Source organism: Arachis ipaensis, chromosome B10 (genome assembly GCF_059453495.1).
Source record: "Arachis ipaensis isolate K30076 ecotype BB chromosome B10, ASM5945349v1, whole genome shotgun sequence".
NCBI lineage: Eukaryota > Viridiplantae > Streptophyta > Magnoliopsida > Fabales > Fabaceae > Arachis > Arachis ipaensis.
Window position 1 is genome coordinate 147,226,452 of NC_142435.1, and position 19,616 is coordinate 147,246,067.

The window sequence follows — 19,616 nt, forward strand, 5'->3', positions numbered from 1 at the left end:
TTGTATTGCAACTGTGAATGTCTCTATTTCTTTAAGAATTTTATATTTTTTTAAAATTTTATAGATATTTAATTACTTTTGCTAAAATATAACTGGATATTTCTTTTGTTAAGTATTAGAATGTTTTTTTTTTCATATTAAATGAATATTTTTTTTATATTTCTGTAATTGTGTAATTTGTCGTCTCTTTAATCATCAAAACGGCACCTAATATCCCAAAACGCAAAGAGCAACATCATGATAATGCTGTTACCGTGCCATGTTTCGGTGAACCATTGTCCTTTGATGAAGAATTTAAACCCTCATTCATCACCACCATCTTCTTTTCACTCAACCCTCTTACATATTCCTTTTTATTTGTATTCCTCACGGTTTTTCTTATTGGTTTTGAACTTGAAGAAGAAGAAAAAGAAGTATCACTCATCACTGGAATTACATACCACAAAACACACGTGCAAAGTGTCGCCACCGATCTACCAAACACCGTCAAGAATACCAAAATCAATATCATAATGACGATAGGGACGAAATCATCATTGTCGGAATACGCGAATCGAACGAAGGATATGTCGTGAGGGTTCATCTTGGAATAAACCTTCTTCCTTCTCTCATCAAGTTCAGCTAGAAGTTCTCAAAACTTGTCTAATCCACGTGTTGAGTATGGATTCTTGTCGGATGAATCCGACGAATCAGATGTCGGTGATAGAAAAGAAGTGGATCGCGATGAGGAGGCAAAAAGGGCTGACGGTGAGAGAGAGAGAGGCCTATGTGTGTGATTATGTGTGTAATTATTGGAAGTGAGTAGATAAATATGAGAGAGAAAAAGAAAGTTTTTATAGATTTTAATTATATTTACTTAATCAATTTTAAATTTTTTTAAATTTTAAATTTAAAAAATTTAAAATTAATTATTAATATAAATTAATGTAATTTTATTTAGTTTTTGGCTTGTAACCTTTTAGCTCCATATACTTTTCCATGTTGTATATTATATTGTCTCATAACTTCTAATAATTCCTATACCCAATTAAGTTAAGTGCTGCTCAGCTTCAAAAAGTTCTCATTCTTGTAAATGAAACACGTAAAATTAAGGGACAAGACATGTGATTCTTAAATGCAACATTTTGGTTTCCAATTTACTTTGTACATAGCATTCATGAATCATAGCGGAAAGTTGCACTACGATTCCCAGAAGCTGGAAATGCCTGGCGTCTTCTACCTTGCGGCAATTGTTTTGCCAAATCACTTGTTTGCCCCTGTCCCTGTCCCGTTGAACGTTTCTTCTTGCTACCTGAGTCATCTTGCTCTCTATGGCTATCATCATTCTCCGGAGATGAATGATTTGTCTTTTCCCCAAACTTGATATGTTTTCTAGCCTCTTCATAGTCAAACGGCTTCAGCTTCAACAAGCCACCGGGTTGATCTAGTTTCTTGGGTTGTTTGGTTTTACTCTGTTTATTGTTTGACTGAAAGCACTTTTGAAAGCTTGATGACAATTCTGAGAGAGAAGATGGCTCGTTGTTGTCGTCCTCTTCTCCTGAAGTGGACACGCTGGAGTTTTTCTCCCTGTGCTCGTTAGAATTTTCTTGGTCATTCTGCTCTGTATTTTCTTCACCCACACCGGACTCGAGCATTATGATCTCTTCTAGACTGGAGGTGGAAACTGGTTCTAAAATAGGTTTCTGTAAGTCAGATGTTTCAGATGCTACAGTAGGAGGTTCTACCACAGGATTTGGCTTCTCATTTCTGCCCGAAAATGAATGGAAAGGAAGATTAACTGAAGATTTAATCTGCTCCAGCTTGGTATCTTCCTTGCCCTAAAAAGACATCACAAGAGATGCAGTGTGGATATTAAGTTGCGACAGCAATAGCAATTAGAACTTATTAGATTATCTCAGTCACAAGCAATTAGAACCAATTAGATTTTCTAAGTCACAATTTATAGGTCTAATCGTGCCAATAACAGGCACAGTGAAATACTGAAATCTCTATGACAAGCTTACCTTATCAGGATCAAGCTTCCTCTTTGAAGCTAAATTTCCCAGCAGTGCTCCAAAAGCGCCAGTAGGTTTTTTTAGCACTTGAACAGTGGCACCATTTCCCTATCAGTGAAACAGCAACAATTAGATCAACGCTCCTCAGTTGGAGACAAACATATTGAAATAACATTTAAAAATGTAAAACTTTTGCAACCTTTGTGATTGCAAATGTGCTACCATTTCCATCCTTATGCTGCTCTGCAATAGTAAGACTGTCCCTTGGGGGCTCTGAAGGGTGGCTTGCAGGCTTGACTTTTACAAGAACGTTTGTACCCTGTTGCTGGATAGTTTCCTGTTTAAGGTCTAGGAATGTAAGTGAATTCCCTTGGATATTAACACAACTAGTGTTTTCAATTCGAATAGCATTTCCAACCTTTGAGTTTTGTGTGTGTTGCTGCGCATCTTCACTTCCACCTTTGACATTTACAACTTCTGATGCCTATATAGTAACATCCAAATATGTAACCAAATATGAAATCAGAAATTAATAGCAAATAAAATGTATAACATCAATCTAGTACGCTGATTGAGCACTCAAAAAGCAGGGAAGACACATTAGATAACATCTCAAGTTAACTCGATCAATTCTAAATATGGCAACAGAGAGTATCCGCAGTTGTTAATTAGCCACTTGTAAATGTCCAGCATTGCAAACATCATATTCTAATCCGTCAAGTCATGAGCGTGAAGGTGTATCTTGGAAACCTTGAACTTAAACCCACTTAATTCTTAATATGGTTGGGTCTGGATCACTCACAAATGCCTTTGCCCAAGAAACATCGCACTTTGAATGTCCAGTGTTGCACGTGTTAAGGTTTCACACAAATGTTCTCGCAAAAATTCTCTTAACATTACGTCATATAAAAGCGAGATAATATTTTACCGCTTTAAAATTGCAACTTTAAAACAATTGTGTTTCCCACAGTAATAAAACATCAATGTGTACCATAGTGTCACTCCAGGTTAAGAAAAATGGTAAACATATTACTCACAGAAGCAGCAAGTTGTTTCAATTGTTGGGCAGCTTCTTCGAAGGCAGCAGCATTTTGAAGGGAATTCCTAATTATGCTGACAACAGTATCAAGATTGTGTTCAATGTATGGATGCTTTGACTTTACCAATCGCCGCAGCTTGCTTGTAGTGAGAGGCATCTGTTTAGCTTTAAAACAAGTAAAGATAAATTAAGCTGACATGTGAGATACGAGTTAACTACTAACATCTAAAGAAAAAAGATAGCAAGGTCTCCAGAGTTTCATTTACCAATTTCAAGAAGAGATTTATTTGGCAATACATATCCAGTACTCTCATCCTCTGCCCGAGCAACAAGGTCCCGCCATTCACAAAGGCCCTGCATGCCATGCAGATAGAGTATAAGAGCAAGAAGAGATGTGACAGTAAGGACATCCGACTTGACATAAGCATCCAGGATGCCTTTAGGTTAACAATTGGCTTTACAACTTGAAGATTTTATTATTTTTATTTCTCATTACAACATCCTGAATCCTGATATTGCGTCCTTTTTTTCTTAATTGGCCATGCAACTAGTTTCATTACACAAAGTGGAACACTATTTCACAGAATAAAATCTGATAGTACTATAGTAGATAGGACAACTATGATTGTACAAGTACAAAGTGCAAGTTAATATTTAAGATGATCCCCAAGTACTTAATGAAACTGCAAAACTATATAGTAGAAGCAAAGGTGGCGGTGATCCCCAAAAAAAAAAAAAAAAAAAAAAAAGAGCGAACAGACTAATGTAATTAAAAAGAATTGGAAGTGATTAATTTACAAAATTTCATAAGTTCAAGAGTGGGAAGCAGTTTATCACATTCGTGTGAAGATGATTTTGAAGAAATCACACATTTCTAGATGTTACTTGAATTCAAGAAATAAATACAGATGTTAGATCATGCAAAATGCTTCAAATTTAATGTACAAAAATTTATCTAAATAAACCAGCAAAGGGAAACCATTTTCCAAAGCCACTGCAAAACCTATGTACAACAGGAAAATCAGGCAAGATTCTAATCCCTATAAAATGCTCTATGATTGGTGCTACAGACAGTAAACAAGCAACTTACTGAAACAATGGCAAGCTGTTGAGCATTAAAATCAGCGCCTTGCAACCTGTAGAGAAACAGCAGCAGGTTCCCCTTTGCCTCTTAGACAGACATTACATAGAAAGCAGAAAATTTAAACAATATCTTCTAATTGAAAGTAGTCAACCATATGTAAGCCATAGAATGCTTGCTACTTGTATAGCATGGGGAAAAAAGTAAAAAATAAATTTTGGAAAATTTAACGGTAACAAACCCATATATGTGGAGGTAGGAGTTCTCTGTCAAAAGTTCTTTCTCATATAGCTGCATGCAGACATCATAACTGCGCTTGTACACCTGTGAGCAAAATAAAATTCCATTTAAAAGGAACTCAAAGGAGGACAAGGAGGAAAACAAAAGATTCACTGAGGCATCAGTCAACTATGATGTTTTTGCTAATTTCTTAATGATTTCGAATACAACTGAAAAACATGGACAGGATGGAAAGGTCAAGTAGGTCAAACCAACCATTGCAAAATTACAGAATACACAGATGTAGTTCAAATAAGTGAGATGGTATTCTAGTGGAAAAAAGGAACACTACAATGCCTTTAAGGAAAGGATTGATGGATAAAAGCTAGTTTGATATCAACTCTGAAGTCTGAATTAAAGAAGTACGAAAATATTGAAGAGATTGGAAAGCTGCAACTGTGCCACAATGAAGAAATGGAAAAAAGAGAAAGTAGCTGACCAAATAAACTGAAATGTGAACTTTTATTTTGCTGTCAGTAAATGCATTAGTGTTGGAAATCAAAATTATAAATTACTGGACCATAGAGGAAACCACAAATTCAAGATCGTAGAACTGGCATACCGACAAACATAAACCAGTGAGAAAATACTTCTTGAAATCTATTGAGAAGTTAACAAGGCTGACTCCCAACTCAATTGACATTGTTAATGAACTTATTCCAACATGAGATATTTCTTTGGGACTAAGTAGATACCTCTACCAGAGGTGTATCAGAACTTTCAGACTCCTTAGGCATCGAAAATAGCTTAATCCTCATCAAATCATACATATACAGCAGATAGTGTGTATCTTCTCTTGCATATCTGCAACATGAAAAAAACAGTTTATTATATTATAGTAACTAGAGTAGTAGGACCATCAACCCATAAACAGCAGTAAGAAATCGAAACCATTAAAGACTGGACCATCTATCTTCCGTGATTCATACATTTATTTTCTTGGAAGTGGAAAAAAGAGAACAGAAGACAACCAGAGTTCTCATAATGCTTTCACTATTTGCATGACTCATCTATCATAGCAATTCTTTTTTTCCCCTTGATAAACGAAGACAAGTATTCACAACAGAGATTTATATTGTGTTGGATATTGTGTTTTTTTACTTTTTAAACATTATTTTGAAGATAATACACTATTTGTGGGTTGGCTTTCTCCTTAAGCTCCACAAGTTTAGGTAAATACGCGGATTTGTCAACATTGATTGGCTCGTCCTGAGTGCCAAAGGAGCGAATTCCATAGTCTCAGGTCAATCAAATATAAATACCACCTGAACACATGGGAAATCTAACCTAGGGCTTCTAGATACCTTGGATTATTGTCTTGCAAATTAGTCATTGATCAACTTACTAAAACATTTTTAAAATCTAGTACCACAGTGAGAATGGAACCAGTAGAATATAAAATGAAATAACAGGAAGGACCATGGGAGGATTAAATGATTAGTTCTAAACACAATAGTACCTTTGCATCTCATTAGGAAGAGGGCGTAACCTCCAATCTGCATTCTGGTATCTGAAAGAAGTTTACTTAGTGAGCCTTCCAATACATAGATTATATTTAACAATGATTAAAAATAATGCTAGCATAATGTTATTTGTATCACTTTTTAGATGACTTTGAAATGACACCCCAAGGTGCCTCTTAAATATCGGTTGGCGAGATAAAAAAAAAGCCACTTGAACCAACCATTTATGAAAACCTTAGGGAAAAAGTCTTAAAAGTGATACAAATAACTTGTATAATAATCTTTCTAAACATTATTGGATAACCATGTGAAAAAAAAAAAATTAAACTGACATTATATCCAAACTAAATGCATTCCAATGAGTAACTAAAGTTAAGTATGAATATAACATACTCTTTGTTTGCAGTAACCTCACAGAAGTGATGCAGAAGATACTCCAAACTATTTCTCTCCAATTTTAACACCTTTGAAGCCTAAGAAATGCAATAGAAATGGATAAATAATTTTCCTTTTACAAGCAAGAAATACTACTAAGCAGTAAAGGAACATGGACTATTGCAACATCATATAACGAGCAAAAGAGTTTAGCAGATATTTGACTCTCCATTTTTCGTTTTGCAGAACAATTCAATACAGTATGAATACATCAATACCCAAACAATGAGAATCTAGATTTAGATCCAGCATCATTTGATATGTAAAGTATTTTGACCATAGACCTGCCTATAAAGTTCTGTATCCCAGATAATCAAATATGAAAAGTAATAGTAATAGTAATACCAATATTGAATAGAGACATTTGTAACAAACCTGGCCAGTGTCAAATAAATTACAAATGTAAATGCCAAAATCTCGTTGGAGCCACACAATATCTCGATCAGCACCATGCATGACCTAATTAAAAAGAAAAGGGTCAACAGAATGTTGCCAATAAATATGTTGAATTGAAAGAAACACCAATCACATGCAACTACCTTCCTCTTCGAAGGATCCTTGAAGATTTCCCTTAGATAGGGTCCAACATGAATACGGAGTTTCAAAGTGTCTATAACAAAATCTTCAGATCTTGTTGAGATTTGCATCAGACAGGTCAACCCTTGGAATGATCGATATTGATTGTGCTCCAAATCAACCTGAATATCCAGACAACAACAGAAGTAAAAATTTTAATAAAAATAAGCAATGGAAACATAACAATCAGAATATTGGGACAGTAAGTTTGGCATGTATTTGGTGTAAAGCTCATATGTTTTTAGAGGAATTTCTCTCTTGGACATTTTTGAGAGATTGGAAAGGGATGCTTTCAAGATAGCTCTTTTAGCTATTGTGTGGAGGAACTCTTATCCACCATCTCCTTGACTTATTCTTCCCTCCATCTTAATGATATTCTTCTTATATCAAAACAATAAAAAGATACATGGTAGAGTATAACACATGATACAATTCACGCTTGGTGTTGAATCTGGGGGTTTTTGGTCAATGACTGTTAAATATAATATAAAAAAGAGCTGAAATTCTAGTAACAGAATTTTCTCTCTGATCTGAGAAGGGAACAATAAAAGGGTAAAATAGATACCAGACTGCAGAGAAATTCATCTGGATTTATACTACTTAAGATTAGGAGTTTAAAACGCCTGATTATTTATCATGTAACATTGAAGTTGCACATATCAGAAAGAATAATCTAGTTCTATAACTGGTCATGAAGAAAACTATTGAAAATTCATGAATAGCAATCATGTTTTACCGCAAATTCATCAACAGAACGCAGCTTAGCAGCCAACTCCTTCAAACCTTTGACGTCATCCACTAGCTTGAAGGGGGTGCTATCTAGGGAGGAAGGTTTGACTGGCACAAGATTACCAAGATCTTTGTCAACAAAGTCCAAAACATTGAGTTTTTCCTGGAATAAAACATTAGTAATTAATTAACAAAAACCCATAAAGAACCAAATAAAACAGAAAAGCATGACCACAGAACAACGGACAAGCAGCGCGCCTGACAAGTATATTCAAGAATGTATAATTCACGGATGAGAACGACCACATAATTATTTGCATCCCCTTAAATATAATCGCTATTATAAGGAACAAAATTTTCAAAAATTATGGAAACTAATATTCCTAATGGGATAAGGCTTGGTAGTACTAGCAGTTGTTGTTGTTGTTGTATGGAAACTAATATTCCTGACAGACGAGAACAATGGTCCAAGGGTGTATATTCAGTTCATTGTTGGCAAACCATGTAAGGCTATAATCACACCAAAATGCAACTCAGAGTGATTATCACTAACAAGTTAAAATCATTTCATATCTTTCAAACCCTAGTTTTAAGGTTCCAACACTCTCAAAGTGTGCAAATATGTAGTCATACATATGTGTGCTTGCACTGAGTATCAAAGTAATCCAGGAAAAAGCTACATAAATGTCATCACAGAAAACTAATTAGCGGCAAATATAGAAACATCAATAAGAACACAAAGAACCTTGCAACCAAATTATTTGCTTGATTAACTTGAAATATAATGAAACTCTGAGCATTTATTTGACGAACAATTGAAAATTGTTTACCAAAAGAAATTAAAAGTAAAATACCCAAATCAACCCGAATCTGAAAACTAGCTCAGTAGCTCTTTTATCATAAGCAGCGAACAATAAACATATTAAACAATGACAACTAGTCCAATTGTAATCATACTAATACTCTTCAGTTCTCAATCAAGCAAAAATATATTCACACAAATAGTAAAAAGCTCGAAACAAAAGGATTTGAACTAAGCTGTAACTTCTGTAGAGGATCATCTACAAACTATCTATTACTATTACATCAATGCACAATAGTTAAGCAATCAACTAACCAGTGGATGAATAAACTTCAGACCATCATCACTCCTCTCCAACCAAACATGCTCAAAAGGCATGTTTGAATTGTTAACCAGTATGTTAAACTCTTCCTGAGGCCTCCGAATTGTTGGTATGTGAAACGGAACCTTTGGCTTCGGCCCCGCTGTCTTCTTGTCCTTCGTTGCTACCTTAACGGCCGACGCCGCCAAACTCGTCTCTGAATCCATGGTCACATTCCCCAGAGACCCCAAACGACTGCTCCCTCTCTTTTTCTTCCCACAAACCAACTGAAAGCCGTCGTCAGAACCCTCCATCGCCGCTGCACTCGCCGGACGCCCAGCCTCCTCCTGCTGCTGACGAACCCTCCTGCACTCGTCCGCCAACACGTCAAACCGTTCCAAAATGTCGTCGTTAACGCTCACCATCCAGTCGTACGCTTCGTCCATGTCGGCGGGGAACGCCCCTGCCGTTGCTGTTGCCGCCTCCCTGCCCCAAATGCTCCCGGAGGCACCGATGGCTTCAAGAATCGACCGCGATTCCCTGGCGATATCGGCGATCGGGACCTTGAATTCGTCGAAGTTGCGGTAGAAGTGAAAGTCCTTGTCGGAAGGAATGCAGCGTGAGGAAGCGGAGAGCTTGGCGATCGAGGAGGAAAGGGGGCCAGCGGTTAGGGTTTGAAGGGTCTGGACCTTCGTAGTGAGGTGAGATTGGTCGCGATCGACGTTCATGGCGTTGTGGGATGACGAAAGATCGGTGGTCGTAGATTGGGGTTTTAGGGTTAGGGTTTTAGGAGTTTAGCAGCGTCGTCGCCATGCCCAAGACTCCTCCGTTTTGCTTTATTACTTAAAAAGTGTAAGAGGAAGAGCTGCTACTGCATATATATATGTTATTTATTTCTTTCGCATCTGTTAATTTACTTTTTTAAATGCCAATCTTAGATAATATCTTCTTTTAATGATTTTTTACAAAAATAAAACTAATTTTATGTTAGGATATTTTATGTAAAAAAAATTATTTATTAATTATATTTGAATAAAATAAAATAAAATATTTTTTGTTTATTTATTATGTAAAAAATATTTTTTTTAAAAAAATGTAAATTGTATTTTTTAAAAAATATTTTTTTTAATATTTTTATTTTTATTATTAAAATTTTTTTAAACAACACTGAAAAATAAAAGAAAAATTTTTTTTATTAAAAAGATATATTTATATTGATTTAATGTCGTCTAAACGAACACTAAATATACATAATAATAAAAAAATTAAATACTCATGTAAAATTATTTTTAAATAAAAGTAATAGTTAAAATGATCATATAGTAATTTAGTCAAATATATTAAATTATTTATAAAAATTACTTAATAATTTTACCTAATGAAAATGATAAAATTAATCAGCAATATAGATATATTTTAATTTAAATTGGGTAACATGTCATGAATTAAAATTTGTACTCCAAATAATTTTATATTCTTGTTATGTTCTTAATAGATAATAGATAATAAATTATTAATCAGTAAATTATTGTTTTGATTCTACAAATTTGATAAAATGACATTTCTGAAAAAGAAAATAATATTTTGACTCTTTATATAATTATATTTTTTGAGAAACAGTATACTTATTATTTGGAGACAGGGGCGAAGCTTAGTTAAGACAAAGGGGCCATGGTCCCCCCAAATTTTTGTTAAAAAAATTAGTAGTACTTTTTCAGAAAATAAAAAATAGTTCAGTTGGCTCAAATACTTTAATTTACTATGATATAAAATATTAAAGTTCAATCTTCATCTCTTGCTTTTATTGCACAATAATTTTTTAGTTTTAAACATTCAAACTTTGTTGGATTTGGACTGAATTGAGTGTGTTTGCATTTCGCAGCTCTCTATTCAATAAGCAACACTTCCTCTATCTTTGAATTCAAAGATAAAAAATTAGGCATTTTTTATTTATGTAATTTAATATTATTTTATATTTTACTGTTTATTTAATTTAATTTTTTATATGATAAAAAATATTAGAATATTCAATAAGTATTGATATTATTGTATTTGTATGAATTGGTAAAAAAATTCAATAAATATTATAAATTTTAATATTTATCTTTCTAATTTCTTTTTTACATATTTTACAGGATATATATTCAATTTTTTATATAAAATAATCATGAAAAATTAAAGAATTGATGCATTTTTAAGAGGAAGGCTAATATTCAAGAAGGAGAACATATAATTTTTACAATAAAAAAAGTATAGGTAGACAATGAAAATACTAAACAATGTGAACAATGGATAGATCGGATGTTCATTTCACTAGGTGTGCGGATGATTATTCTAATATTAAGATTTAGGTGGTTAATTTGGAGGTGTAGTGTGTTTTAATTTGATTGGTGGTTATTCATATTGTTTAAAAAAATTATTGGTTACCTAGCATTACCCTTTACAATATCAACACCTGTGGATAGTTTTTCTACTTTAATGAATCACGAAGAAAGTGAGATACAACCTTCAAAAGTTTAAAGATCTGATGAGTTTGACCTTAATTATTTAGAACAAGACACTGAAAAACGGCTTTAAATTTGGCAATATCACCCAAATTAGAGAGATGAGGTTAGACGAACTTATCTTAAATGTGGTCCATATCAAAAACATCTTAATAATTATCTTCTATCTGGCCTTCCCAAAATTTTATTTCAAGTTCCGCCACTGCTTGGAGAGCAAGTAGAAAGTGTTTCCTTAAAAAATACTTACTATTAAAGTGGACAAATAAATGAACAATTTTTTTTAATTTTTTTCCTATAATCTTATAAGAAAATTAATTAACCTAATTAATGGGTTATTCTTTTAAATATACATGATTAATATAAAATAAAATAAAAAAATTAAGAAAGAGCGAATCATTCTTTACTTATACAAAAAAGTGTTTAAGAATTACCTTATTAAAATGAAAATAAAAAAGATAATGTTCATTACATGAGTAAATAGCATACCTACATCATCATAATATACGTATGAGAAAAGTCGCAAGTCGATGAAAAAAGATTTTCCTTCGGTTCCATGTTCATAAGTATATAAAATCAATAGAAATTTCTCTTAAAAAATGTACGAGTAAATCGTCATATTTATTTTTGAATAATCGTTTTTTTTTTAATTGATTGTCGAAAGATTTTTTTTATTAAGTTCGTTTTTTAAAAATTTTAAATTATTTACATTAGTTCTTTTGTAAACAATGTAAAAATTTAATGATATGATACTTTAAGTGACACCCATAGATATATTTGATAGTTTTAATTGACGACTAACATAATAAATTTATAAAATTATTAAATTAGATCAAATCCATTCCAAAAATTAATTAAATATAATTTTATACACTTATCAATATTAGAAGCAAATTCTGATATTATTAACAACTAAAGTGATAAAAAGATTAATATCACCAATTTAAAATTTTAAAAAGATAAACTTGATTAAAAAATTTTAAAAACTAATTTGGAGTCAGTGCACAATCATTTTACTAAGAAGAACAATTTTCTCTTTTCAAAGGACATGCACAATCTTTTTGTTAAGAACATTTTCTATTTTCAAAGAGGCTATGGTTGATAATCAATAATTTTTTTTTAATAATATAAATAACTATCAATTAAATAAAAATACACTACATCTTTAAATTATTCATATAAATATTTAAATTAAAATAAACATTCGTACACCTAGTAAAATGAATATTTAATATATTTATTGTTCACATTATTTAATATTTTTATTGTCTACCTATACTCTCAAAAACATTCTACCTTAACAACAAGAAGAAATGCAGAATACTCGAATATCATGGGCATGATATTTGGAGTGTAATTGGATGTGGTGTTTGTGAATACATTGATGGTATGCCAACAACTCCAGTGACAAATATCATCTTATTACTCTTTCATATTTTAGTTCAATCGATTCATGCAAATTATTCATTACAGTATCTGAGCAAGCAAATTTTTATTTTTGAATGGTACATTCTATAGGAACTATGAAAGAATCATCAATTGGTCTTCTTATCCATGCGGTTCAGAAAGTGTCCCATTTGGAGTCTCCAATACAAGAAATAGGCCAAACCCACTCCAACAATCACATACATCCAATACAAGTTCACACCCTCCCCGTCACCTCGCAACCTCACCTCCTCAATCTCAAAGCTCTCCCTCTCCGCATTTCCCCAAATGCCCTCCTTCACATGCCCGTATAATACATAAGCCCGGTCCCTCTCGCCAACAGCAACTGAAGTAGGAAATCCTTCCAAGTCAAGGTCAATTTTGTCAAACACCACACCCTCACCCCACTCATCTTTGCTCTTCAGGAACCACAGCTTTCCAGTCACCGGGGACACCACCAAAACGACGCCGTCACTCCTTGAAACGACGCCGTCCGCACCAATTAGATCCTCGTTCAGCACCACCAGCTTCGCGGTGCCATCTTCGGGATCCACCTTGAACATCTTACCCGTATTGCTTTGCACCGCCAGGAGATACCCGCTGCTGACGTAAGCGATGCCGTTCAGGCCGCAGGAACTATACCATGCTTCGCGGTCCACGGGTTGTTCCGTGAACCTGCGGGAGTTCGAAAGTATCGAAGCTTCCCCTTTCTCGTTCACCTTCCAGATGTAGTTTCCTCCGGAGTTCGTGACGTAAGCATTTCCCTTGAAGTCCACGGCGACGTCGTTCGCGGTGGTGGCTTCGTCGGAATTGTCGTTGGTGGGGAGAACGGTGAGGAAAAGCCGGTTGCCGGAGTGGAGGTCGTAGGCAGCGAGGGCGTTGAAGGGAGGGAGGGGTTTAAAAGCGTGGACAGCGGCGAGGACACGGTGGTTACGGGCATCGACGGCGAGGCCCAAGATGGTGACGTTTTCAGGGAGGGAAGGATCGGAGATTAGTGTTTCAATCACTCCCGCATCGGAGACTTTGGAGATGGTGCGGTGGTGGAGAGATCCGACGAGGAAGTTCTGCCCCGTTGGGTCCCATGCAAGGCCTTCAGGGAAGAGTTTGGGTGATCGGAAAGTGATAACTTGGCTGTTTCCGGCGACGAGTGCAGTTGAGATCTCGACGGTAGCCAAGAGGAAGAAGAGTATCGATGGTAGCATTGTTATTTCTATAAAGCTTATGTTTTATCCGTTCAACTTTGATAATTAGTGATTGATATAACACTACGATGGGTTGATAATAGTCTATTTAATAACCTAACCCTTGGTTTAGAATTTCCGAATAAGTGGCTGCCAAGGTTTCTTGTCAAATGGGTTTCAGGATTTCTGCCAGGTTTCTTGTCAAATGGGTTTCAGGATTTCTTTTCAAACAGGTTTCAAATTTTCAATATCTATTAGTATTTGTTAGGTGGAATTACCGTTAATATTATGTGAGGGGTATAGATGATAATTTAATTAAATTTGTTAAATTATTTAACGATTTTTAATTATTAATTTTATTAAACTTAACTACATATAAATTTTCACATTTAATTTGATAATATTTATATTTATATTAAACTTAACTACATATGATAATAAAGAACCCTTATGCTAATATGGCGTTCATACATTGAATTTAAAAATAAATTAATTCGCGTGTTGACTTAAATGAGAGTGAGACTTTAATTTTTAATTTTAAAATTTTGTATTTGTATATGTAATGGTTAAAAATACTGGCTTGATATGCATGTAGCACATCTATTTTTTAATCAATAATGCTCTACATTCATGTAAAAAATGCATCAAAGTTATTCTAGTGGCCATACGCTCCCTTTCCTTCACTCGTTTGCATACACGTGCTACATATAACGTGCTGTAACTTACACTTTCTTCTTTTTTTTCTTCTCGCGTTTTTCTTTGATCTGCATTGCCTTCGTCATTCTCCCTTGGTCGCGCTCATCTTCTCTTTTTCTTTTTTCGATCTGATTACGTTGCATTTATCTTCTTCCTATTCTTCTTTGTTTTCTTATTCGATCTGCACTTCTGAATCGAAACAATGAATGATTTAACTGCAAATGAGAGAGCGATTTGGATTATTCTTTTGAAATGAATCAAGCTGATGAGGTTTAGATTATTCAATTTTGAATCGAATTGAATAGAATGTAATTGGTAATTTGAATTGAATTGAATTGAATGGATGTAAATCTGAATTGAATTGAATTGATAATCTGTAAATTGTAAACAGAGGTGTTTCGAATTTGATTTTATATAATATATTATATTTCGTTCACTCAATACTATACAATTGTATCACAATGAGTATGTGTTCGGTTTATTATGCTGTTTGAATTTGAATTTGAATTTATATAATAGATAATGTTCCATTCATCTAGTTCTATTCTATTGTTTTACCATAATAACATATTCGGTTCATTATGCAGACCAGGTGTGTTGTGGATGAACTGAAGGATTACCATGTGTTCATAACACGCAGCGGAAGAAAAGAAAGTAATCCTTAAAGATCTATTTTGTACTTAGACTTTATTGAAATAATATATAGATCAGATCTAAATACCTTTAGACGGTTTAGTAAAAACTTTATTCTTTGATTGTACGAAGACTCTATGCGTATCCACACCGAGACTAATCTTTGCTGTCAACTCTTTGACCAATAGACATCTGATCTAGATTGAGAAACCTCTTGGCTCTTGCAACTCTTTGCACACCATAAAATTCTTCTCCAAGAATTAGGCTCACATACACTTATGTGTGTAGAGGTAAATGAATAAAACTCTTGTTATTCTCTTTTATTTCCTGTACTCTTGGTATACATATATATATAGCATGAGATTTGTTACTGATTTTAAATTTGAATCTCAATTCAAATTTAAATCATATCTTGAAATTCTAAATCTGAATCCTTCAAATTTATGAATCATATCATAACTCAATTTGAAACAGAATCAGTTAGGATCTCATCCAAATTTAGAAATAGAATAACTAATTATTCTCAAATCTCATTTAATACTCTCAATTATCATATTATTATTATAATCTTGGTGCTAGCAAAGAATATAATAATATTCTATTTTAAATTAATATAATGATTTATTTGATCAAATCAAAATAATAATTAAATAATTCTACAAAAAGACTAGAACACTCGTTAGTGTGTGACCCCATAGGTTCAATACTAAGCGGGTAGTAAATTAGTCATACTAAATTTACTAATCAAGGTTGGCGTCTAGCAACACTCCTCAATGACCCGACAGTATGAAGTAATATATTTTTACTAAGAACCTCAGAAGAACAAAGTATAATTCCTTCCATCTTTCCGGCTCTTGGTTAACCCATAGAGTATGGTTTAATTGTCAAACTCTAACTTGTTACTATTATTATAACGAAACAAAAGGCGAAGTTGAGACGATGCAGACCTAAAAATAAAAGCCAGGTGTGTAAAATTAGTACTAAATGACTTTCTGTTATTGGAATATTATGGGGTTACGTGGTGATGGGAAGATGAGAATGGTGAAGGATTTAAAATATAAACATAACCTGAGCTTGGTAGGCTTGATTGAGACCAAGAGACAGGCTGTGACAAGGTTCGATGTTGAAAGAATCTGGGGGTGTACTGGGGTAGGGTAGGAATATGTAGGCTCGGACGGTGCATCCGGGGGGCTTTTGATGATTTGGGATGACACGTATTTTAATATGAATAACTACTATAAGGGGGAACGGTGGTTATGTGTTGAAGGTGCTTTGCTAAAGAATAGTTTCAACTGTGCTTTTGTCTTGATTTATGGTGCACATAGTAAAGATGAGTAGAGACAGGTGTGGGAGGAGTTAAGTTACATTGGTGGGTTATGTCAAGTTCCTTGTTGCTTTATGGGAGATTTTAATGAGATAGTGAATGTTGAAGAACGGAGAGGAACTGTTAGCTTACCTGTGTCAGCAGATGACTTCAAGACGTGGATTCAGGATATGCACCTAGTGGACTTGCCGCTTATAGATCGCAAATTCACGTGATTTCGAGGTCGCTCTTGCAGTCGATTAGACAGAGCTTTGGTGAGTATGGAATGGTTAGAAGAGTTCTCTGAGACCCGGTTACGAGGGGGTCCAAGAGACTTGTCAGATCACTGCACTATTATTGTGGAAGAGCAGCGGATGCAGGGAGGTCCTCGGCCTTTCCGAGGCCTTGACGCATGGTTCACACATGACGACTTTCTCCGGATGGTCAAGAAGGAATGGAAGGGATTAGGGAAGATGCAATTCACAGATAAATTGAAGGCGCTAGCGGCTCCTTTGAGAAGTTGGCACAAGAACAACTTTGGTGAGATGGACAAGAAAATCTTGAAGTTTGAGGAAGAGATAAAAAAGATTGATGACTTGGTAAGTACTGGAGTGTATGATGCAACTACGGAGGCTAGAAGGAAGGCGTTAGTCACCTGCTGTGAGAGATGGTATGTGAGGAAAGAAATTCAATGGAAGCAAATGTCTCGATCTTGGCAAGCAAAGGAAATGGATAGAAACACAAGATACTTCCACAATATAGCATTGACAAGAAGGCGGAATAATCTGATTGATACTCTGGTAGTCAATGGAAGAATGGTTAGGAACAAAGCTAGAATAAAAATAGCTATAAAAGAGTTTTATAAAGATCTGTATCATCAGAAGAGTTCTCCTTTGCTGGGGTTCAGAGATGGTCTGGTGGCTAAGATAGCTGAGGAAGAGTCTGTGTCTCTGGAGGCGATGCCATCAGCTGAGGAAATCCGGCAAGCAGTATGGGATTGCGAGTCTTCGAAGGCGCCAGGGTGTGATGGGTTCAACATGAATTTTATTAAGCGGTGCTGAGATGAGATTGGGACGGAGTTTACAGGAGCAGTTATGGGGTTCTTTCAGGCATCCAAGCTACCTGCGGATTCCAATATTACGTGGGTGGCGCTGGCCCCCAAGTTCACTGGTGTGAAGGAAATCAAAGACCTCAGACCTATCAGCATGGTTGGGTGTGTGTATAAGGTCATTTCGAATGTGCTTGTTAGGAGGATGAGAGCAGTGATGCCTGGGCTAGTAGGAGAGACTTAGAGTGCCTTTGTGCAGGGTAGAAAAATTCATGACGGGGCTCTCATAGCATGTGAAACGGTGCACTGGCTTAAAAAGAGAAAAGAGGGCGCAGCCATAATCAAGTTGGACTTTCAAAAGGCATATGACAGAGTGAAGTGGGGTTTTGTGGATATTGTGTTGGAAAAGATGGGGTTTGGGCGCAAGTGGAGGGCTTGGGTTATGAAGTGTGTGACCACAACTTCGATGTCGGTTTTGATTAATGGATCGCCGTCTAAACCGTTTAAAATGGAGAGGGGCTTGAGACAAGGTGACCCGCTTTCCCCCTTTTTGTTTGTGCTGGTTGTCGATGTACTGCATAGGATGGTTGGTGAGGCAGTCAGGAATGGGTGTATCTCTCCTTTGCTGGTTGCCCGAGACAGTGTGGAGCTTTCACACCTTCAGTTTGCTGATGATACCATTATGTTCTGTCCGCCAGAAGATGAGACTATGTGGAATTATAAGCGGCTCTACGATGGTTTGAGTTGATGTCAGGGCTCAGTATCAACTTCGATAAGTCCAGCTTGATTCCAATCAACTGTAAAGAAAAGTGGGGTGCGTAGTATATGTACTTTGTGGGGTTGCAAGGAAGACACGCTCCCTGTTAAATACCTCGGAGTCCCCTTAGGAGCTAATCCGAGGTTGGTTAAGACTTGGAAGCCGATAATCGACAAGGTGGAAGAGAAATTAAGCCTGTGGAAAGCTAAGGTGCTAAATAAAGTGGGTAAGCTGGTTCTTATTAAATCAGTCTTGAATAGCTTGCCAGTGTATTATCTGAGCTTATACAAGATGCCGAAGGCAGTTGATAAGAAGCTAGTTTCTCTACAGAGAAGGTTTCTGTGGAGTAAGGAGGATGAGAGGCAGGGAATGGTGTTGGTGAAGTGGGAGATGGTACAGGCCCCGAAGAAATTTGGAGGGTTGGGAGTAGGGGATGCTATGATTCGGAACTCAGCACTGTTGTTTAAGTGGTGGTGGCGCTTTGCTAAGGAAGAGTGCCCATTGTGAAAAAAGGTGGTTTACTCCTGTAATAACTTAAGGCCAAATGAGTTACTGTCTTCTCAAGTGCTGCCTACTAGAGGGGCCCATGGAGGGATATTTGCCATATAGATTTTCAGGATCAACATATGCGGGATAAGATGATTACAGGTCTGGCAATGGAGATTGGGGACGGGCGAAGGACACGGTTTTGGGAGGATATTTGGTTGCAATGTGGTTCCTTGAAAGATCGCTTCCCTAGGCTCTTCTCTATTTCAAACCAATGTGGGGTGGTGATTGGGGAGTGTGAATTTTGGGATGGGTTAGAGTGGGTTTGGAACTTCCAATGGAGGAAGAAATTCTTTCAATGGGAGTTAGACCTTTTGAGTCAGTTACATGAGGCTCTGAGACTTGTGAGGCTAGCGAATAATAGGGAGGATAGAGTCGTGTGGAAATATGATAAACTTGGTATTTTTTCGACTAACTCCTTTGTGCAGGTGCTACAGGAAGGAATGCTATCGGAGGAGGTAACCAGTTACAGCTTCACAAAGACCATCTGGAAAGGTTTGGTTCCACCAAGGGTGGAGCTGTTTACATGGTTCGTCCTGGTAGGCAGGGTGCCGGATCGGGACTATTAGCCAGGATGATAAGAGCTGTGTTTTTTGTAATAAGGATGTTAAACAGGTCCATCACTTATTTTCTGGGTTGTGATTTTGCTTGGCAGGTGTGGAATGCATGGTTGTCTATGGCTGGCCGACTTTGGGCTGTCCCGGGGTTATTGAAGGACCATTTCTTGAGTTGGACAGATGAGTCGCGAAGGAAAGCAGATCAAAAGCAGCGATTAAGATGTTTCTGTGTGATTATTTGGCATATTTGGTTGGAGCGAAACATGAGGA

The 19,616-nt window shown here is 35.7% G+C and overlaps 3 protein-coding genes across 3 annotated transcripts; 1 reads left to right on the top strand and 2 right to left on the bottom strand.

Annotated features, from left to right (window-relative positions):
* Positions 1-1,048: 1,048 nt before the first annotated feature.
* Positions 1,049-9,598, bottom strand: LOC107622820 (Polynucleotidyl transferase, ribonuclease H fold protein with HRDC domain-containing protein). Its single transcript, XM_016324860.3, has 15 exons — positions 8,714-9,598; positions 7,604-7,759; positions 6,831-6,989; positions 6,667-6,750; positions 6,250-6,329; positions 5,853-5,903; positions 5,089-5,197; positions 4,356-4,438; positions 4,124-4,169; positions 3,300-3,387; positions 3,032-3,198; positions 2,413-2,478; positions 2,194-2,331; positions 2,004-2,102; positions 1,049-1,817 (listed from the first exon to the last, which is right to left on the bottom strand). Exons 1-15 carry the CDS (start codon positions 9,425-9,427, stop codon positions 1,155-1,157), a joined length of 2,703 nt encoding a protein of 900 aa, XP_016180346.1. The 5' UTR covers positions 9,428-9,598; the 3' UTR covers positions 1,049-1,154.
* A 3,002-nt stretch (positions 9,599-12,600) lies between these two features.
* Positions 12,601-13,886, bottom strand: LOC107621830 (uncharacterized). Its single transcript, XM_016323819.3, has one exon. It carries the CDS (start codon positions 13,825-13,827, stop codon positions 12,736-12,738), a length of 1,092 nt encoding a protein of 363 aa, XP_016179305.1. The 5' UTR covers positions 13,828-13,886; the 3' UTR covers positions 12,601-12,735.
* A 2,833-nt stretch (positions 13,887-16,719) lies between these two features.
* LOC107621256 (uncharacterized) lies at positions 16,720-17,499 on the top strand. The gene has a single exon (XM_016323289.1). The coding sequence runs from the start codon at positions 16,720-16,722 to the stop codon at positions 17,497-17,499; it is 780 nt and encodes a 259-aa protein (XP_016178775.1).
* Positions 17,500-19,616: the final 2,117 nt, after the last annotated feature.